The sequence below is a fragment of the Crocodylus porosus genome, unplaced genomic scaffold (genome assembly GCF_001723895.1).
Source record: "Crocodylus porosus isolate Cpor-Errol unplaced genomic scaffold, CroPor_comp1, whole genome shotgun sequence".
NCBI lineage: Eukaryota > Metazoa > Chordata > Crocodylia > Crocodylidae > Crocodylus > Crocodylus porosus.
In genome coordinates this window covers 118,565,318-118,588,432 of record NW_017728886.1, presented here as the reverse complement: position 1 = coordinate 118,588,432, position 23,115 = coordinate 118,565,318, and the positions used below count along the sequence as shown (strand labels likewise).

At 40.3% G+C, this 23,115-nt stretch overlaps 1 protein-coding gene across 3 annotated transcripts in view; it reads right to left on the bottom strand.

Annotated features, from left to right (window-relative positions):
- DDC (dopa decarboxylase) overlaps window positions 1–23,115 on the bottom strand; it is a 90,199-nt gene that overhangs the window by 31,085 nt on the left and 35,999 nt on the right. For all 3 annotated transcript variants that reach the window (XM_019540986.1, XM_019540994.1, XM_019541009.1), the window contains exons 7-11: window positions 16,569–16,635; window positions 13,513–13,607; window positions 9,748–9,815; window positions 3,604–3,680; window positions 21–40 (exon numbers count right to left, since the gene is read on the bottom strand). In XM_019540986.1, coding sequence (XP_019396531.1) covers window positions 21–40; window positions 3,604–3,680; window positions 9,748–9,815; window positions 13,513–13,607; window positions 16,569–16,635 — 327 coding nt within the window. The remainder of the gene's footprint in view (window positions 1–20; window positions 41–3,603; window positions 3,681–9,747; window positions 9,816–13,512; window positions 13,608–16,568; window positions 16,636–23,115) is intronic.

Genomic DNA, 23,115 nt, shown 5'->3' with positions numbered 1-23,115 from the left:
ATTATTAATGATGTACTTACCCGGTAATCTGTAATAAGACCTAAGAGGGGGAAAAAATAAATCCAATTACTCTAACTTCAAAAACCAGATACTAGAGAATGTTGCCATTTTACCCTTTGTAAGGTACTCAGTACAACCAAAAGCTATTGGAGCTGAAGCAAAAGAGCATGTATGAGGAAGCACCTTGACATCTTGGGCTCACCTGCTTCTTAATTGGTGGGACTATACCTGCTTTTAAATAGCCAAAATTAAGCAGTTTTCATGAGAAGCAATGAGTCTCCTTTCTGTTAAATTTGAGGCCTGTGAAAATGCTAGCTCAAATCATTTCATTTATTTTCCTGTTTCAAGGGGACACTTGTCTAGAAGGCATCAAATAATTGACATGTAAGAGACGCAACTGCCTCTGTGAAGTGGAAGCCAAAGGAAGAATAGTAACAGGTCACTGGTTCATCACAGGTTCTCTGTCATAAAGTTTCCTCAGTCTTCACTCTGGTGAATCAAAGACATGTTCAAGAGGGATTTTGTGCTACTAACCACTCCACTGTGTTTATTCAGACACTTGCTGTTTGTTCCTAGGTGTGTCGCTCAGGAGGGCTGAGAGCTCTAAATGATAATCAAACATCAGCTCTACTCAGAGGATAATGTTGGGCATTTCTCTGTTGTTTTTTCTCAAAGTCTTGTTCAAAGCTCTTTATAACACTGACTGACAAAGCCAAAAAACATCCTTGTGAGGCAGGCCTAGAATAAGGATAGCTATATTTTGTTCAATTACCAAGAGTCAGGAGGTGCATCTCCTTTTGCAAATCAGTTAATTGAATTAATTTCACATTAGAGGAAACTGAGACATGAACTTGAATGTTTTGTATATGATTATGTGGTGAGTCTGTGACAGAGACAGGAACAGAACCCAGATCTTCTGCCCTCAGTTCTAGAAACGTGCTAAGGGGCATGTTTAATTCCAAGCCTATTTAGAGACACACTTAAGAGCATGCTTAGCTTTATTACTGCTTCTACTACTACTTCTATTCTGCTTTACCCATGCATGTAAGTTGGACCATGTGACTTAAGTATGTGCCTCAGTGCTTGTCTGAATTGGATTACAATGAAAAATGTTCACTCTCCTCTGCCTGAAGAAGCATGTTTGGACCTGAAAGCTTGCAAAGAAATATATATTTTTTTGCCACTATTTAGTTGGTCTAATAAAATATATCACCTCTAGCACAAGAGTTTTGTCTGCTTCTGCCTCTTAGAACAACGTGACTATAAGCTATATCCCTGCTGTATCACATGTACTTACCTGGCTAGTTACATGCCGTATGTACCATTCTTATAATCTATAGGGGAAAAGGAAGTATTTCTTGCAGTGTCATTCTTACCTGACAACCAAATGCAGTGGCAAGCTACGTTTGGGTATACAGCTTAGGTACATGAGGATGTACTCCTTATTATAACTGCCTAATCTTACCTTTACCCACCATTAGTCTGTTCCTTCTAATCATAACCAAGCTCTTGAGAGAAGTGACTGTCTCTTTACTGAACATTTGTATAAAACCAAGGACAGCAGGACCCTTAAGGACTGCTTTAACAACAACAATAAACTTATTTCATTATAGTCAAGGGAAAGACTTCCACCGACTTCAGTGGAAGATCAAATGGGTCTCAGCTGAGGAGCAATGTAATTTGATGACACCCATTTTCCTCTACATCTCAATGACCATTTTAGTTTAATAGTTGCAAGCCTGGTAGTAAAGAGTAAGGCAACCTCTGATGAGCACATAATTTTATGTCGCCTAATGATCCACTAGTAACACATTTCAGAAGCTATAGAGCATAATGCAATCAATGATTAGTCCTTGTCCTAGTGATTACAAGCCTTACTCTTCCATCTGTATTTAACCAGGAGGAACAGAATTGTGGGAGCACATGCGGTATTCACAATAGAATACAAAGCTGTAATTTCCTAATGCTGCCATTTGGATATGACCTGTATCCTGGGTTGCCAGGCAAGCTCGTACAATCTTCCTGGCATGACTATGGAAGTCACACAGAATTATAATTACTGACAAAATAAAGACTTTCCCCTTTTGGGCACACATAATTGCAGCATGGTTATTAAGAGTAATTGCACACAGATAGATGTATTTTGTCACTCACTTAAATTCCTGAATGATAGATAAATGAGGTTTAAAATGTCACTTTGTTTACCTTGTAAGCAGTGGTTAAAAAGCTGGGTGCATACTACTAAATGCCAAATCCCAGAATTAGAGAACTGAATAAAAATGTTTTCAGATGTGATGAGCTCCCCTAAACCTTGTTGAAGTCAATGGGAGCTGGAGATGCTCAATACCTTGACAAACCCAGACATGTTTATTGAAATGCCTAAATATGGAATCAGCAGCTCGGTTTTGGGCACACATATCTGAAAAGCGTGGCCCCTATTTTAAGGAAGTCACTGACGAATGGGAATAAGGCACAGAGTAACTGGGGTCCTAAATAGAAACACAGAAAATTAGGGTTTGAAGAAACCTCCGGAGACCATCTAGTCCAGCTCCCTGCTCAAAGCAGTACCAGCTCCAATTATATTATCCTAGCCAAGGCTTGCTCTAGCCAGGTCTTAAAAAATTCCAAGGATAGAGAGTCCACAACCGCTCTGGGTAACCTGTTTCACTGCTTTACTATCCTCCTAGTGAGAAAGTTTTTCCTAATATCTAACCTAAAGTTCCCTTGCTGCAACTTGAAACCACTGCACCTTGTTTTGTCATCTGCCACTACTAAAAACAGTCTAGCTCCATCCTCTTTTGAACCCCCTTCAGGTAATTGAAGACTGCAATTAAATCCCTCCCCCCCCATGTCAGTCTTCTCTTCTCCAGGCTAAATAAGCCCAGTTCCCTCAACCTTGCCTCATAAGTCATGTGTCCTAGCTCCCCAGCTATTTCCACTGAACTGTCTCCAATTTGTCTAAATTCTTTCTGTACTGGGGGGTCAAAACTAGATGCAGTACTCCAGATGTGGCCTCAGCAGTGCCAAATAGAGGAGAATAATTACTTCCTTCAATCTGCAGACAATGCAGCCCAGTATGCCGTTAGCCTTCTTCGCAACAAGAGCATACTGTTGGCTCAAATGGATGGTTCAAATTTGGACCAGGCATATTCAAGGTATGGCACCCTCCAATGACCTATGCAATGCACTTAGGTTCACAAAAGGTTGTTCCCTGTATATAAAATCTTATTTTGCTAGTCTGTAAAGATGCATATATCTACCCTGCCACCTACACAATTGAATCATCACATCCAGATCACAACAAATATTAACCCAGCACATATTCTTGGTTGGTATGGAGCTGGAGAAATCCCACTGACAAGTATGAACATCATAAAATTATTATCTTCCAACCACCATTGTATTTGTATCAACTAAAAATCTCACTGGAAATCTATCTGTATGTTTGCAAGCTCACAACCATTGAGAATCTGGTCCTAAGTCACCTTTTGAAATGGGACAGAGATGATTTTGAAAGTGTTGCCCCTAGTCTTTAGCTATTTTTTTTCATTTAAAATAAGTGTGTATAAAACAATGATCATCTTCTTTTAAATACAAAAGTACCAGATTCCTGGTGGTTATGCTGCAGGTAAAGTGGATCTAACTTGAAGGCACCTATTAAATCGGATCTCTTCTTCACCCTGCATGAAAAGAATAGACACGGATTACTCTGAAGAGAAAGGACAAATAAATAGTGGTTAGTGGCAAAACTCAAGCTCACGTCTCAACATCTGTTTCTATCACCGATATAGATACGGTGGGCAGGCTATTTCTTTTCTAGCCTCACAAACCTTAATCCATTCCATGGCTATCATAAATGTTGGTGTTAATGATACTTCTTCATAGATTCATAGATTGTAGAGTCAGAAGAAACCACAAAGGATCATTGTATCTGACCCTCTGCCAGGGGGCAGGAAAGAGGACCATGGTCAGAGGACCCCAGTCAGGTGACTGTCAAGCCTCCTCTTGAAGACCTCCAAGTTAGGTGGTAGTACCACCTCTTTTGGAAGCCCATTCCAGATTCTGGCCATCCTTACTGTAAAAAAATTCTTCCTAATGTCTAACCTGATTCTCCTGTCCACTAGTTTGTACACATTATTCCTAGTTACTCCTAGGGGTGCCCTGGTAAATAGCACTTCTCCAGTTCCTTGTTGTCCCCCCCTTGATAAACTTATAGGCAGCTACAAGGTCTCCCCTCAACTGTCTCTTGTGAAGGCTGAAGAAATCCAGATCCCTCAACTTCCCCGCATAGGGTCTTTCAAGGAGGTCACTAATCATGTGAGTGGCCCTCCTCTGAGCCCTCTCCAGATTCTCTGTGTCCCTCTTGAAGTGCAAGCCATGGTGCTAGAGCAGTGGTGCTCAACTTCTGGCCCTGTGGGCTGGATAAGTGGTGGAGGATCTTGTGGGTCAGTCCACAGGCCAGATCCAGCATGGGGAAGCTGTGGCAATTAATGATGCCATCAATCCCCTGCTCCCAAATGTTGGGACTGGTAAGGAGCCTTGTAGGCCAGATGACATGTTCCCTTGGGCTGGATTTGGTCCACGGGCCAGAGGTTGAGTACCACTGTATTAAAATAATTTTAGATGACAAGTAACCTGGTGGAACCTGCAATGAGCACATTCCCTCCATGAGTCCCACAGAGTGAAATGACTTGCTAAGCATCACTCAGAACATCATTGGCTGGGCAGGGAATGGAGCTTGGGCCTCCCAGAAGGAACATGTCAGTTACTTGCATATTAAAATTCTTAAGACTGAGAGTACAATAAAGATTCCTGAGAACAGAGTAGTGAGAATCATTAGGAAAAGTGATTATTTTATTTTGACTGTGCAACTAGAGTTTTTAACAACCTCAATTATCATCTGTTTTAATGATAAAGAAAATAACCAAAGTGCTTACTTCACATTATAGAGCAAATGCATGTAAAATTTAATTTCAATCTATAAAAAGCCACTTTCCTTTAAAAATGCATGCACAGTGAACCTCAACAAAAGAAAACTAGGTTTTTTGTACATTAAGATAATCATAAACCACCCCCACCCCCCAAAAAAGAAAAAATTACTTTGGAACCAACAGTTTATTGGGTATTAACCTGAAGTAATTTGTCATCTTTGAATACAATCAAAATTTTATTCCTGTCTTATTTCAGAACAAACCAAAATGGTTAACAGATGCCCAAGCCCCAGCTGACCTGTATTGTCATGTTGCTATATACCTGCCATTTGTGTATGGAAAATAATACTCTCTTATGTGGCTCCATTAGCCATTCCTTTCTGTGGAGCTAGAAGCTGGCAGTATAATGAAATTGCCTCCTACTTATGTTAGATAGTGCTACTAGATTATTTATTACCAAAGTATTACTACAGCAATAAGGTTAGATTGACACAATCACCTTGCATAGAAAAGAAATGGCAACATTTATATTGGGGGTAAGTGTTTGAGTGACATAGAGCCCATGTGCCATTGAACCTCAATGGGACCTGGGCTCCTAAATCATTTACGTTCCTTTTGACAATTTAAGTTTATATATAGTAGGGATTTCTAAAGGATACTAGCTTCCCTGGGATTAAGTTCCTTTAGTTCATTCAGAGACAAATGGTTCAGTTCTAGTCTTTATGACTATATTTAATCTTTCATCCTTCTACCCAGTGGAATTACAGGTGCTGAGGGAGGTAGCATTTGGAGTTAGACCAGGTTTAGGCTGCAGTTCAAGATCTAAGTTCAGCAGAGCTTTTATACATGTGTTTAACATCAAGCAAATGTTTATCTCCCTTTAAAATCAATGGGATTATAAGAATATGCTAAAGGACTTCACTGAAGTGAGGCCTTAATGATGTTGAAATATTTTAAAAATTTCAGGAAGAGCTATTTGATGAGAGCTTTTATCTCATCTGGTCTCCTGGGTTTAGACCAGACATATTACTGAACTGTAGGAATGTATGTATGTCTGATGCTTTGGGACTGAAGTGCTCAGATACCATAGCTCTAACTACAGTATAAGGCTAGGGATACAAGTTACACACAGATTGGTTTAAGTGATTAGAAACTGGTTTAAACCTGTAACAGAATAGAAGTTCAGTGCACATAAACCACCTTCAAAATGGCTGAAATTCGTTTAAGATAAACCTGGCTGAATGTAGTATCAGAATCAACTGGTTAAGGTCAAACCAGAAGAGGAAGCGAACACACAGCTCATGCTGGCTACATCCTGAAGAGCCATGGTCTACCACCCCCTGGCTTCTGGCTTGAGTCACTGCACGTGTGTGGCTGCACTTCCTGAAACAAAAGTGAATGTCTGTTCATTTGCTTATTGGTTCAATAATTGCAGCTTAGATTAACCTGCAAAGGCTGAATTGGTTCAGCCTCTGGCTTTTTGTCTAAATGCCTTGCCAAATTCTGTAGATAGGTAAAAAAATAGCCCTGTGTGCATTTGTGTTGTGTGTATCAACATAAACACCTTTAATAGAAAAAAATGCCTAATAAGGCTACTTACAGCAAGAAATCAATCTTGGCTTAAGAGGAACCTTCTATAATTGCTTTACAAAGAGCATAGGAGACCTGGATTGTCTCAGTAGTGTTTTTCCACTCCTGCCAATTTACCATGTATGTCATAAAGGCAATTTATTGAGAAGAGGAGGAAGAGAAGGCGACTGATATAGAGCATGTACTCAGAAAGGAAACATTATCAAGGTTAAATCATGAGTGAGTGTGACCAGCAATACAAAGCAGTAATCTAGCAGGCGAATAAGGAAATCGTTCAAATTACTGGAGGAAAATAAAGCAGGATTATTAATAGTACATGTGCTGCCATACTTAGAACAACAGTTGCTTTTCTGCGTGGAGGTCTTTTTCCCCAAGACTTTCCAATGAGTTAGGAACTACTGTTATGTTTTATGATGAGCAGATAAGGGTGGGGTCTCACTGAGGGCACACAGTGTAACAAAGGAGCAGGAGAAGGGGGTTGTGCTTACAGAGTTATAAACCTGCCCAGAGCAATTCTTCTATTTCTTGATGCCAACTGGCCTACTACAGTAATGACAATGTCAGATTGATAGAACTGGTCTATTCAAAGAGGGCAAGGGAATTGCTGGCTCCAGGAACAGAAGGAAACAGACTGGCCTAATCATAGACCCAGCACATATGGTTTTCCACTCTACCAATGGAAACACATATGAGGCAGCAGTTCTATGTCCCATTTTTCCAAAGGAAAATATTGATCAGGAAAAGGCAGGCTACACAGGCCAAAATATCTCAAAGAAGGGTTCATTAAAGCAGGTCCCTAAATGAAAATGGTAAGATTTTTAGAGCTGCTCAGCACCCATTCCCCACAATGGGACCCGCCAATGTTGAGCTCCTTAGAACAGTAGGGACAAACCTTTTTGGCAGACATTTCACAAATTAGCCCCATACTCACCCCAAGTACCACTCTGATCCCCTTTCTCTGCCTGATCTGCTGGTCTGATTTCTGTTCCCTTCCCTGTGCCCCCTGCCCAATTTGCTCCTTTGCTTCCTGCCCATCTGCTTCTTCTTCAGTCTGCTGCATGCCACACAGAAACTGCTCATGTCACTTGGGGCACCCATGCTGCAGGTTGGCTACCCCTACTGTAGAAAACCAAACCACTGAGCTTGAAGGTCCAAACTTTGAGCATCACCCTTGGACACAATATGCAGAACCCTTACACCCTTGCCTGAACAAGATGTAGGAGCCTAGGATAAACTTATGTATCCTTTATTAGTTTTAAGGCCAGAGTCAGCATGCATCTAGAATCCAGGAGGAGCCCAGTCTCTCTCCATAAGGTTTTACCAAACGGTGTATTATAGACAAATCTAAGCAGTACTACACATTCACTGTTCAATGCTATCTAGGAAATTCTACCCTATTACAGAATTTATCTGTTGCCCCAAAAAGTCACACAAATACACAATTAGGAAATCCAGTTTAAACTTACATTCAAAATGTCCAAGATGCAAAGTGAAGAATTTAAAGCAAACAGCTTGAAATTTCCCAATGTAAGGTTTCTGTGACTTCTGAGTACATTCTTTTATAGTAATTATTTTCACACACACACACACACACACACACACACATACACCCACACTTTTTAAAATATCTAGACATTGACAGGTGGAAAGCAGTACAGTTCAACAGAAAGCTTTGTAATTTTTAAAAATACATTTAAGTACTTTAAGAGCAATGATATAGCTGTGATGGTCCAGAAATTGTGTGCGAGGAAAGCATTTCTCAGGGTGATAGCTGTTATTGGACAAATTATGTAGTAAGGATAAAATCAGACAAGCTTTCAAATGTGAGACATTGATCAGAGGCCTGACAAAGAATATCTTATATTCAAAACCTTGTCTAATTCTAATTCTGGTTACATAGTTGGCTCAATAACAGACATCACTCTAAAAAAGTCTTTGCCTCTCACTTAACTTGGGGCAGAGTCTAGAATTAAGGGGAGATTTTCAAAAAGTACTAATGGCAGCAGATGGGACCCAAGGCCTAAATGTCCTCGAAATTGTAGCACATTAACATATATGATGGATGTCTGTGATGCTTAATTTCCTCACTCCATCAGTGGCTTCTCTGACACTAGGTTCTTTGAGTTATGAGTAGGAATTGGGGGAAGTTAGTAAAGGAATTCCACCTTTCTCCCCTCCCGCCCTTACACACATCCATAGAGACATCTCATCATGAGATAATTATACTCTTGGGGCTAGGCTAAGCCACAGAGTAATCTTGGTCTACTGAGACTGACTACCACTACACATGAGGCAGAGTAAAAATACCCATCACCAACTGACCTAAATAGGAAAAATATGTTTGTAGTAGGGCACTGTGACCTGGAGAATTTAAAGTCTACCAGAGGGTGCAGATATAGACATACAGGTTTAGTACTGCTTTGCATATGAGAAATACCTTGAATTAGGAGAAAATAAGGGGGTGAGTATTGATGGGAAGCTCTTTTCAACATTAAGTTTTAGTTTCTTTTAAAAGTTTTTAGATGTTTTTAACAATGAACAAACCAATAAAGATTTTAATGTTTGCAAACTAAGCTAGTATCAAATGAATTTTAAGGGCTTTTTTCCCCTTTTTTGGACCATTTAAATGCAAATATTTAAAGTTTCCTGGCCAGTTATTTTGATAATGAAAGTAATGATGTGATCCGTGTCTATGAGATACTGATACTGTACTTGGTCCTGAAGGACCCTCTTTGGATCATAAAATACCACATCTGTCCTTAGACATGAACAATGAGAACGATTTTGAAATTAAATTTACCAACTTGTTTATTAATTACATTGATCCCAATCTATTGGTATTATAATGACCGGGTGTCACGAAAATGGCTTTTATAACAAATAACCAAGGTTCAGACTGAGAAAGGCCAAGTGAGACAGAGAAAGAAGCTTGACTTAGTGTGCACTTTGTCTTGTTGACATACATTTTGAGTACAGAATGGAACAGATCTGAATACTCTAAACTCCCGTTTCTGAAGCCAGACTTCAGGGCTCAGAGCCATCTCTAGCCTTCTGCAACCTCAGTTAATGACAGAGTATGACTGATGTGAATAATTCACAGTTTATGGCATTGGTTAAAACTCCATGCGTCTATACAACCAGAATGAACATCTAACCTTGGGGAGACAGTGTGCTTTCCCACAAAGATCAAGATCACTGATAACCTTCCATATTCTGTAGTACTTACCACATAGCAGAGCAGTCAAAATTGATGAGGAGCCACTTGTGAGGGTTAAAGTTAAGTGAATTGGCATACTGACATGATAAAAAGAAGAAAAAAAGCATTAGGAAAAAGTTCTCTGTCATATTACAGCAGCACTGCCAGTTTCCCCAGTTGCACCTTCAATCATAATGTAACTCTATGTAAAGCAAGTGAGAGTTGTACATGCATACTGGTTGAAATTTAGCTCTCTGTAGAGGACTACAGCAAACACTACCACCCCATTGTCATATAAACCTTAACAGTCAGCAGAGCTACTTGCATGTTTAAAGTTATGCTCATGCTTAAACCTTTTCCTGAGTTTAAGCATGAGCATAAGCCTATGCTGAGTTTAAGCATGAGCATAAGCCTATGCACAAGGTTAAAAATTCAGGCTGTCTGCAACCTAAGTTCCTATTCCAAAGTGCTTCACAATAGTGTTCTAACATGTTTGCATTCTTTTTATATAGTCTACATAAAAAATCTCTATCTTAATATAAACAACATATCATTGTAATTGTACCTTGTTTTCTAATAAAGATGTCCTAGAATTCACTCATTCACAGACTGAAATATTAATTTTATAATTATAAATACAATGTAATATAATATATATGCAATATATAATGTAATATATAGTATTATATGGTCCATACATTTATATATATTATACATATTTTGAGATTCATATATCAGTGTTCATGTGTATATTTATTAAAATCTTTTAAAATTCTAACCCCATTCTCCAGAGTGTTTCCAGTTTCTTCTAGTTTTGTTTCATCTGCAGACTTGATACACACATACACATGCACAGAATATGTGCAATACACCCATACACAAATGCCATGTATTTAGATCTGGAATGGTATGTTGTATTTATAGACTAGTCGCAGTATTATAGGTGGTCAGAAAAATCTTTTTTTCTCCCTCCAAATACTTAGTAGAATAAGGCTTTTAAAAGAATCCCACCAGACATTCTCATAAGAAGTGCGGGCTAGATAGAGTTACTGGTATGTGAATATATAATGGGCTGAATGATGGCAAGCAAAGAGTAACTATAAGGCTACAAACATATGTCACATTTCCCCCCAGATAAACCATTTTATCCCAGGACAAAGTGAAAACATTTAGATACCCATGTCCATTCTTCCAAGATAAATCCTAAAAAGGTTCATGGGATAAGAGGTGCTAACGACATTGCAAAGTGCATCTGAACACTTGTCCCAGAACTGCATTACTGAATTAATGTAGAAAGAAAAAGCAATAGTGCATTCAGCAATTCACCAAACTCTGAAGAGCATTATGTAAATGTGCATATCCCAGGCCAGGACATTGCTCTGTTCTGGGACAAACGTGGATACAACATATCCTGAGATGAATGGATTGTCTGTTTCTAGTGTAATTGTATCAAGGTCAGACTGGCAGGAGGTTGCAAGCGACATTCCACAAGGTCTTTTCTCGATCTGATGCTGTTTAACATTTTTATTGATGACCTGGATGCAGAAATCCTGATCAAGTCTGCAGATGACATGAAACTAGAAGAAACTGCAAACACCCTGGAGAATGGGTTTAGAATTAAAAATAACAATAAGAAGTAAGAAGACTAAACTGCTGACCACAAAATGATGATATTCAACAAAGATAATTTTAAGATGCCAATGCCACACCTAGGGAAGAAAAATCAATTGCACACAATATAGAATGGGAGATAATGACCTGGCCGGTAGCACTGCTGAGAAGGATCTGAAGGTTATAGTGAATAACTAGCTCAGCTTGAGTGACTAGTGTGAGTTATCACAAAAAAAACACTCCAGCTATTGGGCTGGATTAAGAGAAGCATTAAATGCAGTGCACAGGAGGGAGTCAGGAGTCAGTATCACTCTATTCAGTGCTGATTAAGCTGCAGTAGAGTACTGGATCTAGTTCTGGGGCCCACCTCTTAAGGTTATAGAGAAACTAGAGATGATCCAGAAGGCAGAGATAAAGGCTAGGTAAAGACATTACATGTAAACCAGTATAAATGCCCCAAAACTGGTCTATGCTCATAGCAGAACAGAAATTCAGTGCACATAGACTGATTTAAAAATTGTGGAAACTGGTCTAAGATAGACCTGGATCAATGTACACTCAGACTTAATTGGTTTAGGTTAGACTGGTGCATTGGACTTCTGTACCAGGTCCCTTATTGATTCACATTAGGTTGCTGTATGCCAGCATCCCAGGCATCTTTGTAGCACCCCATTTGTTAGCCCCTGTTCACAGGAAGTCGTGCTAGCACTTGCTCCCTGGGCTCTCACAGAGCTGAGTCAGCAAAGCCTTTGTCCCCACCCCTGCCTCCTGCCTGTGGTGAGCTGTGAGCTGCAGCCAGGCAGGGTGGTGGGGTGGGAAATGGAGGCTTTTGCTGCATGGGCCCTACAGCTGATTGGGGGTGGCCCACCTGCTTAGCTGTGCTTGGCATCCTCCTGCTGGCCTCAGCCAGTGCAGGCAGCTTGCATGCCCCCGACAAAAGGGCAAATGCATGTTCTGTTTGCTTCTAAACTAACCTATGCTGTTTACAGAAACCCATGTAGCTTTGATTACTTCTGCATCAGGCTTTTTATATGTCTGTACCTAGCCAAAGATAACAAAGGGGTTGGGCTGCAAGCTGTACAAAGAGAGGCTGAGAGTACTAGGTATATTTATTTTGGAGAAAAGTATATTAAGGATGGATATCATGGCAGTTTTCAAATATCAAAAGGCTGGTGTAAGGAAAAGGGATAAAAATGAGCACCCTTGCTGCAAAGGACAGGACTGAGCAAGGCAAGATTTAGATCAAACCTCAGGAAGGCACCCACACCTCATTGCCCCATTTTGTAACTGTCTTCTCACATTGCTTTCCTAATGTTTTGTGAAGAAATTGGTGACTGCCATGTAAAAGGGTATTTTACCCCTTGATGTGTGAGGTAGGGAACCTATTCAGAGCTACTGAATAGTTAAAACCCTGACAGATGCGGGACTATACCATGGAGGCTGATTCATTTCCTTTAGGAACCAATAAAAGTAATTGGAAAAAAAAAAAAAAACCCACACAGGAAATTACAGCAAGCTTCATTTGCTGATAAAAAAGACAGAAAAAAAATGCTTTATTTGTTAGGGTTTTTTATTAGTCTCTACCTATCGGTACCATTCTGTTTAAACTTCTGGCTTTACCAAACAGTGATATTTTCTCCTCTGACGTGGAAGACAAGGACTTATCTGACAGTCTGAGGGAAGCTTCAGGAAATTGCTGTACGCTTATCTAAGTGCCCAAGTGCCAGGCAACTCATGAAGAGAGAGAGAAAAGAAGCCGGCGTCTCATTGGAAGAAAATTTCATCTAGCGAAAGTTTTATTATTAAACCCTGATTGCTGTAGATAGAGCTACAGGTTAGTTCTGTATGTCCCATCCCTGAGTATGTAAACAGATGAGCAGATAAAAAAGCAGATGTTAATTATTACAACTTTTAAAAAAAATCAAGATTACCCTTTTAAAAAGTTCTTATCATGGACAATCAACGCCCCCACGTCCACAACACACTCCAGAGTGCTTGGTTGATTCAACTTTATTTCAATACCATTTTGAAAAACAAATTTCTACAGCAGGTAGTAGCCTGGTAGTAGCCTGGTCCTTTTATCATAAAGACAGCAGGACAGGCATTAATGTTATAGTCATAGGAAGTTAGAGATTTAAAATCCATGGGCTTTTGGTGGTATAAGAAAAAAATATCACCGCTCACCTCCACTCCATTTAGAAGATACCGGAATTCAGGGCAGATGAAAGAACTCCCTGCATAGGCTGCATCAATATGCAACCAGATATTCTCTTTATTACCTGAGAAAAGAAAGACAAATAAGCGAAGACTTTGTTTTATCATTAGTCATTTCATAAGACCAAGGGACTAAGAAGCACCCAGTGTTCTGAATAACTATTCATTCACAACACAATATTTTCAAATATGATATGCTCAGGACATTAAAAAATACATATTTAAAAAAATCTATTGACATACATATATGCATTAATTTCTAGAAACAAAAATTCTCAACTGGAATTAAAATTCTAGCTTCTGAGTGCTCCAGAGCAGCAGATTCTTATCTGGCACCATTTTTCAGAGACACTTATGCTGCTAAATGAACTATTTCTAACAATACAGAAAAATAAATATATGGATAAAAAATGTTGAGAAATTAGAGCCATGTATGTGAACAAACTGTCACATATTAGGAATTTACTAGCTGAAGTTATTCATTAAGTGCTTCACGCAAAACTATTTCAGCATATGTAGCTCCTTAGTTCCTGTAAATTTACTATGCATATTATGTGATTGGTGCCTTAAGAAAACATCAGATCTCATCCTGGTTTTATCAGAACAATTCCAGATGTTCATGTTCCAGTGAGCCAATAACTTCTTCCTGGATGCTTAAAATGTCATTTCACCAGACAAAATATACAGATTGTAGAAAAATGCACATTTTAGCTGCTTTAAAATGAAAGGGAAACTGCTGCTCAGGAGCATGCAGCAGCTGCTGCAATGTAACTTGTCCATCTGGGATGTGCCACTGTTCCTGCTGTTACTTAAACCTGGAGGTTCCTACCCAGAGGCTTTTGACCTTCAGCTCCGGGTCAGACCAGTCTTCATATTTGGGGCCAGGAAAGGATTTTACTCCATGGTCAGATTGGTATGAACTCTGGGGATCTTTGTTTTCCTCTGTTGCTGGGGGCATGGCCCTCTTCCTTGGTTCTCTTGAGCACATATTAATCGCTTTTATAGCAGCAGGACATTGGCCATCATGATCCTCCTGCTTTAACTGTAGCAGTTTATGGCGTTAAGTCTTGTGCTGTGTCAGAGTTGACTGGGTAGTTTTGCTAAGACGTTAGAGATGGGGTTGATCAGTAATGTGGGGCCAATCTGCATGCCAGGTCAGGTATGATGGGGGCAAGGGGAGGAGGTCCATGGACCCAAACTGGCCCCTGGACCAGGCCTGTGCCATAAGTACTCACTGTGCCCCGTGTGGGTCTGGGGCAGCACCACTGGCCCTATGTTTGACACCCCTGGGTTAGACAGTAGGTTGCATAGGCTGGTTTGGATGGGGATGATTCTACCTCAGGCAGGGGATAGGTTAGATGACCTCTGGAGGTTCCTTCCAACCCTACTTCTCTATGATTACATGAGCCTGTAGTAGATGGGTATTAAAGATATGGTCTGAGTCCACAGAGCCACATTGTTTAATCCCCAGTGCTATCCCCATGTGAAGCCAGTCTGGGTACCCCTTCCCATGCTCCGCATGCTGGATCTAGTGCCTGCTGCACCCACTACTACAGGACAATGCTGTACATGGGGCCCACTCTAGACAGAGTGAGCACTGAATGTGGCACAGTCTGGGACTAGCCAGAGCAGGCACTGGATCCGGTATGTCAGAGTATGGGCTTCATGGGTCCCCCATATGCTGGCACACTACAGCCAGTCCAGGGCCCATGCTTCATGAGGCACATACACTGGATCTAGCCAGAAAGAGAGAGCCACATGCGGTGCAGTCCAGACCACATGGAGCAAGGGCTGTAGGCGCTGGATCCAGCATGCAGGGGAAGCAAGGGGTCTGTGGGCCTGATCTGAGCCCTGGGGCTGGCCCCGTGCCATTCATCTGGCCCATGGATCAGTCCTGTGCTACTCAGAACCAGATGAGTTTGATGAATCTGCTGTAGCAATACAAGGTAGCTAAATCACCCCAGCTTTGACTGTGAATAAAGCAGGGCTAAAGTTGGGATGGTTTAGTACCCTTGTGGCACTACAAAACCCTGAGGACAGAACAGGTAGAGCATAACAGCTGGTATCAATATCCTGTGCTATCAGTACAATTCTTACACCTGTTTGCACACTCAGTCTTCTCGTAGGCACAAGCTGTTCTAGATCAGTGGTTCTCAACCTTATGGACTTGAGGCACTTCTCCATAAGTTTCATTAACTGAGAAGCACTCAATCTCCAAAATGAATTTATATATTACAATACTTACATACTTACACAGGGGTTTGGCAATGGGGTTGGGGGATCATCGAGGCAGGGACAAGCTTATCTGCACAGTTTATCGCCTCACATCTCATGGCAGCCTTCAAAGGACCTGGGAGCACTGTGGTTGAGAGTCACTGTTCCAGATGTACTGCTACTACCCAAACTAAAATGCAACTACCTGTCACACGGTATGCAGCAAAAAATGCATTTCATGCCACTCATCATTCAAGATTAGAGCTCACCATAATTTAACAACACTGCAGCAGGAGTCAATGATCCCATCTAGTTAGTACAGCTCACTGTGCAAACCCCTGGTGACCATAGGGCAGAATGAGTGAGGGGGTTGGTCTTTACCTCTCTGCTTCCCTATAGTCACAGGAACCAAAGGGAAAGAGTGCAAGCAACACAGGGGCTATCAATGTTAGTAAAAAACAGTAAAATTCTGCTTTTCCTTGCTCCTGGGAGGTTCTGACACAAGCAAAATGGATGAGAGAGAAGAGCTACACAGTGAAACACTTCAACCTTTTGCCACCCCCTAATATTTTTTGGCACAAAAGAGGTTACATTATCCCTTGAAGATATAGTCTGCTTCCACTTTGGTGATCTGGCCTGAAAACACAAGTTAGATTCTTGAAACAATATTAGAAAGCAATTGTAAGGGAAAGATTTATTATACACAGTTATTGCATTTGGGAACCAATGCCACACAACACCCTGGAAATGAGTCAGCAGGACTAGCTAACTGTTATTTACATTTTAGAAAGAAGCAGCAGACAACCACTTACAAATAGGCCCCAGCTCTAGCAGTTTGTCAAAGGAGCAGCAAGCCGTGGTTCCCAGAGTCGCACAAAACTGCAGAGCCAAAAAAAAGGCAAAAGTTTAAGAAACAAGTTTTCCAACAAAGAAAATTATCGAGTGAGAAATGGAGAGTCATAAAGACATCAAAGAATGAAAGAATGCAGGTGTTTTAGGATGTCAGAGCCACAGAACATGACGATAGCTATCTAATAAATGCATTACAGAGGTTTTCTAAAGTTTGAGGAAGTCTGCACTGGAGATTTTGAGTCTATGTATTTTGAGTGTACACATGCATAAACATACATGCATGCACACACACACAACCATGTTATATTAATATGTGTTGAGGTGTTTGTACATGTGTGTGCTCACATGTGTATGTGTATAAGTAGCACATTCAAATACATATGAAGAGCATAATGTAAACGTATTAAGCCAGTCAAGATAAAGCCAAGGCATTTTTGTCTCTGAAACAAGAGCTGACTTCTATTTTAAAAGGAAATTCATTAAATGAAGGGTGGGGGAAGAAGGGAGAAAAGGGCTTGTGGAAAAAATGTCCATTCTTTACCCCAAAAAGGCTTTAAGGACATGTCTTGACCAGCTAATTCGGATGCCAGCAACAGTATTTTAAAGGTCAATGTCAGTCAGTATAGCACTGCTCATAAAAGCTTATAGGAAAGGGGAGATTTCACTGTGCTGTGATGATCTAATTTATGGGCACCTTTTTCAAAATGCATGGTGGGGTTGAGCAGAGTCTTGATTCACTCAGTGTTTCAAAAGGGGACCTAAGGTTGGGAAACACTACTATGTTGTTCCTGCGTAGTGTGGGACAAAGCCAAGCAGCTACTTCTTTTGCTGTCTACAGTTCTGGTTGTTGAGGCTTACAGTTCATCAAAACTGTCCAAAAAATTTCAGAGAACCACCCAAGTCCTTTTCTGCCCAGACAGTTAAGTGGCTGGGGTGATTAAAAACAGAATTTAAGGCATAAATAAGTGCAAACACACTCTCTTTGCCCTGCATTAACCCTCACAAAACACATCTGCAGCTGTATGGCATGTGTGCTCAACAATAATATTAAAGCTTGCTCCTGTTGCCAGGGCTGGGAGAAGGAGATAACTTTGTGTCTGTGCTTTATGGAAAGTGCTCACATACCATAGTGATAACCAGTTTAAGTAAACTTAGTGAATAATCCTCTACTTGTCTGGCATGTGGTAGACGTGACTTAGTGCAGCTGTGTAAAATCATGAAATCTAGCAGCCTGGGGCAGAATTTTTCTGCCATTTGAATTTTTCTGTAGTGGCAATGACACTAATGTCTTTAACTGCTATAAACATTCTGTGTCACAAGCAAACAGGCAATCAAAAGTTGGTGGAGCCATTCTAATAGGTATTCTTCCTCCCCCCGCCCCCACTGCTCCCCTATCTAGCACTTCTATGAAACAAGTTAGCACCCAAGGCTCATCAGACTTAGAAACAGAAGGGCAGGATGGTTTGAGCCCCTCTATGCCTATTTTTGTGGAAGCTGGTCTTCTCAAGGTCAAGAATGCCTGGCTTCAAATAAATGTTACAGTACATTTTAAAAAGGTTTGACCGGGTCTTCTTTGTGATGAATTCAGTGTGCAGTTAGGTCTTCTACACACAGATGAATGGAAAATAGCCAGAGTGATCACACTTTCTCTGACTTTCATGTTCAGCTGAATTCTGGGTTGAAATACATGGATGTACACAGGGGGAAGAGGGGCTCCCTTATGAAAATGGGATTAAGTTTGGACACCTACACAAATTACACATGCAGAACAATGCTTGAAATATCAAGTTACCCAGGCACACAGCTAAGGAAAGGAGGAATTTAAGGTTGCACACAGTCAGAATTGTGTTTCCTTACCCATGTGCATTATGATTAGGTATGTGGGCTGTTATGAACAAGAGTGTCAGTGACTAGCAAGAGACAATTAAAGTGAGAAAGATTATTGCTCCGTTTAGCCAGCAGAAGATGCAATACTTTGAAGTCAATACCGTAAGACATGTTAAACTAAGCTACAAACACACTTTCCATAACCACTCTAAAAATGTGCCATTTTGGTCAGTGATTATATGCATTCAGTACATGAGTTCAACTGTTTTAAGTAATGGTTTGCTTAGTAGACAGCGCCTTATTGTTTAAATATTTTTTAATGGCTTCTCGGTAGGTGTCTAAGCCCCAAAGCCACTTGTGTTAATTCCCAGAAACCACTTAAAGTGACAGCATCTGCTCTCATCAGGGCACATAACCCTGCGTCAGTACTAAACAATGAACCTAACCCAATTTGTAGCCCATATTACAGGAGCATAATCACATTTGTTCAGGGCAGGGGACAGGCTATTTCACAGAAATGGAACTGACAGCTCAGGAAAGCCCCCAGGCATTATCCTTTTCAGCTTGTGTACTGTAAATATAACTCTGCCCTTATGTGGATCTGAAGCAGCCCAGTACTTGGTTCTCTCACCTCAAGTCATTCCACCCTGTATCAGGGAACATACACTGGTATCTCTGACATTCAAAGCTTCAGACAGTGCAGAATCCTTACCTTTTAGAAGTTTAATCTCCCAATAGTACACAAAGGACAAATCTGCATATGCCTACCAACTTCAAAAGGACTTGGCTGGTTAAATGTCATGTGGATCAATAAGGGAACAGGGTTTGTCATGCAAAGCCAACTGAGACTTCAGACTTGTGGTTTTTCCGGAGGTAACAAGAATAAGAAGACTAGCCAGGAAAACTTATGCAACTGAAATATGCTAAAAGACATGTCCCATTTAAAGAAGTGATATTTACAGGGGTTATGTTTATCCAAAATACTTACGAGATCTTTATGCTAATATATGAGCAATGAATGCAGAGCTGTAATTGGTCCCAGGTTATACCAGTTTCCACTATTTATTAAACCACCCATGAAGCAATTTTGACTCCTTGACACAGAGTTCCTCATGCTAATTTTCTAGTCATTTCTGCAACTACAACCACTATTTAAAAAAACAACAAACATCTCAGACTACCATATATTCAGTTCAAAGATGCTGCTAGGTAGTAGTGACATTAATGCTTTAGTGATAAAAAAAAAGGTAACGATCTTCCCCAAAAATACCAGGCTGGCATGGTTAAGGTGTATCAGATTCTATAGCCAATGGCACACATAGGAGTGTTGTAGCTGACATCCCATCCAGCTGCCTTTGATTCCCAAGCCCATATGGCCAGGTACACAACAGCTAGGTCAGTTGGGAGGCAACCTTTAGCACAAGTCCAGAGAAAGGTTTACCCCCACTGCTCTGTAGCAAGAGACTTTTACTACTCTGCTACTACACCTTACACAACTCTACTAATATTAACTTCTAGCCTAGTGATCCTTCTCCCTTTCTGTCTATGCAATGCTCATCTCTGTGTTAACTGAATACTTACTAGTGATATTTCCCCCTCTCTATAATGCAACCACTTCTGGGCATCATGTAATATGTACCTATAATCCCAGCCTTTTCTGAGGGGAACGTTGCCTGTCAGACAGCCGCATCATTGCATTAGCACTATTAATCTTGTGAAAAGAACTGTTTTCAGTGGTCATTTGTGGAGGCACTTCCAACTCTTTAATTCTGTGGAGACAACTGCCTACAGCAGTCTTGATGCAAATTGTCTGCCTCTTAATATCCTGTACATCATCACTGAGAAGAGCCATTTCAGCTAGACCCACAGATAGTTTGTGCTGGGTATTTATTCAACCACTGAGACTGTATTGTAGCTTTAGCATGTCATCAGGTCCCTGAAGTATATTGTAATATACTCCCCAGCTACTGCCATACACCTGCACTGACTTACGAAGGTCAATGTACTAACAGCCCACTTGTACACATGAAGGTGAACAAGGCCATCTGCCGTGGACTCTATTTTTTATCTTGTTAGGGCTCTGGTTAGTGCATCCTACCTCACATTTTGATACTTCACCCAGCACTGTTCCCAGTGCCGGTGGTTTTCTGTCTTTACATGAGATCCCAAGGTCCTGATGTGCCTAAGTCAACATGTGCTTCATTGCCTTGTAGAAGCGGAGCCCAAATGTAGGGTTTGACATCTTGCCATATTGGCTAAGTTGGGGCTTGCTCCTTTGGGATGCTGATGGTTAGCAACTCCTGCCATGTTCAGTCCATTTTAGGAATCAGTCACCCCCTCATCTAATCAGGCCAGATGTCTGCAGGTGCCCTGTGTAACTAACTCATCTATTTCTGTGCGTCAGGGTACATCTGTTCACTAATTTATGCAAACACCATTTGTAAAAGAAATATATTTGAAAGTGCAATCTTGAGCAGTAAAGCAAAAATTTAAAAAATAAATAAAACCCAGATTTTTAGACATGCTCCCAAACTCTTACAACATCTTGTGCTAAGTGTGCTGATGAGCAAATCCCTAGACCTCAAAGACAATATTAGGAGAAATAAATTAAAAGATTCTTAAAAAAAAAAGATTAGGCCAATCAAATCCAACAACAAGCCATATGTATGTGAAGAGTTATCACGTGGCTACCAGGCTACATTAATTATGCCTTCTATTTCCCATCAAGCCCAGTAATACATACTGGATTTTCTACTCACTTGCTCTGGTATAGTTATTCTGACTTCGGTAGAGTCAATACACACACCACAGAGAAGAGAAGCAGTCTCAATTCTTTGATTTCTTTACCACACACCCTATTATGCCATTTTTTGCTCAAGAGATTACACAAACTTCAAGGCAATCCAGCTGTCTTAGTTAGAATGGATTTTTAGGCTTTCTCAATCTTTTTTCAGGCAGGATTCTTCCCACTGAGCTTTCTGTTTTGATGTTGCTTTTCTCTGTGTGGAAGAGGAAGAGTGAACGAGAGGAGGTGCATCATAAGGTGGCATAAGGTGTTTCCTTGGTAGAGGGCATATCTTTGTCACAGGAACAAAATAAAATAGTGGCAATTTGCTCAAGGACAAAAGAACTTGGAGAGCTTTTGAAACCTGATAAACAAAAGAAGGGAGCCCTGCTGCCAGGCATGGACTGCTGCTTAGCACAACAGGGAATTAGCACACCTTTTCAGTAAAGAGGCCGGCAATAAGGATAATGAGATCTAGTCTAATCTTAGCTGACATGTTTTATGTATACTAATAAATTGGAAGACCTGGCACAGGCCACATTAACTCAGGCTGAGCCAATACTTCCTTTCAAAGCCCATGTTTCAAAGCAGAGCAAACAGAGGAGACAAAATACAGTAAAAAACTCCCTTTGTAATGGCGTCACTGAATCTATAAACAGATTGTTTGATTTCCTCCTTTTACAGCTGGAAACACTGAGAGAGGATGAATATTTATGAAAAATGACTTGCAAAGTGGGCACATAGACAAGGTCTGAGGAATGGAGCAAGTTATTTTAACATTAAAAAAGACATGGAAGCAGACTACAAAATTATACTTTCAGTATAAAATGTAAGAGGAAAACCCCCACAAACACCTATTGAAAAAAAGTAAGCACTTCTGAGTATATTGTTAAAATGAACAACAAACAAGATACCTTTATGCTAGATATTAAACCAACTTATATGAGTTACTGTGCTATTACAGACAGAAATGAAACCACCAGCATGATGCATTTCCTCTGCTGTAGGCCCCATGGCAGCAATTTATGTAAGCAGCCCTAGAGGTGCCTTGTTCATTCTGGAGAGCTGTTTTTGGTTCCCCCCATACACAGCCACTGGCAGATTTTTCTAGGCTCTCCCTAGGTTCCTTCAATTCCTTTCCTACATGGCAGCAAAACAGCAACACACTGTGTTCATGCTCTCCAGTTCAACTGTCTCAATGGTAAAACCAGAGCCCAAGCTAAGTAAACCAAAACAGTTCGAAACAAAAAGGCATGGGGGAGGATTTCAAATAGGTTAGTGATTTAAGTTCCGTATTCAGAAATGACTTAAATGCTTTGAAGCCTAAGCCTTACTGAAAGTCTCTCTTAAGTGTCTAAGTCACATTTGAAGTGTAAATACTGAGACTCATTTGAAAATTTTACCTTAAATGATCAAAGAAGAAGAAGAAAGGAAGAAAAAAGGACTCTAAAAGCAAAGTCTACTCATCAAGTTTGTATATTTTCTCCCAATATCAACATTTACTTTTTTTGTGCTTTTTCTAACAGCCAACCTAAAATTTCATCTCTGATAGTGAAAGTGAAGACATGCTTTTTCCTTCTTGGGTGTCAGTAGACACAAAAGGTTCTGCAGGATATATTATATCCTCTTGTACACCTATGAAGGCCACAGACGTCAGCAAGTTTCCATAGCCATGATGATAAGAAATTAACTTGAAAAAGTTGATGATGATGCACAAGAATAAAATGTAGTTCACCATCTAGTTTTGTTAACTCTATGGAATGAGCAGGAGGAAAAAAAACATAATAAAATGAATTTTTGTTACAAGCAATTGATTAATATTCTGAATTCACATACTTTATAGTCAATGACTCAGAAGCATCATTTTAATTAAAGTAGTAACGCTCCTTAAAAGT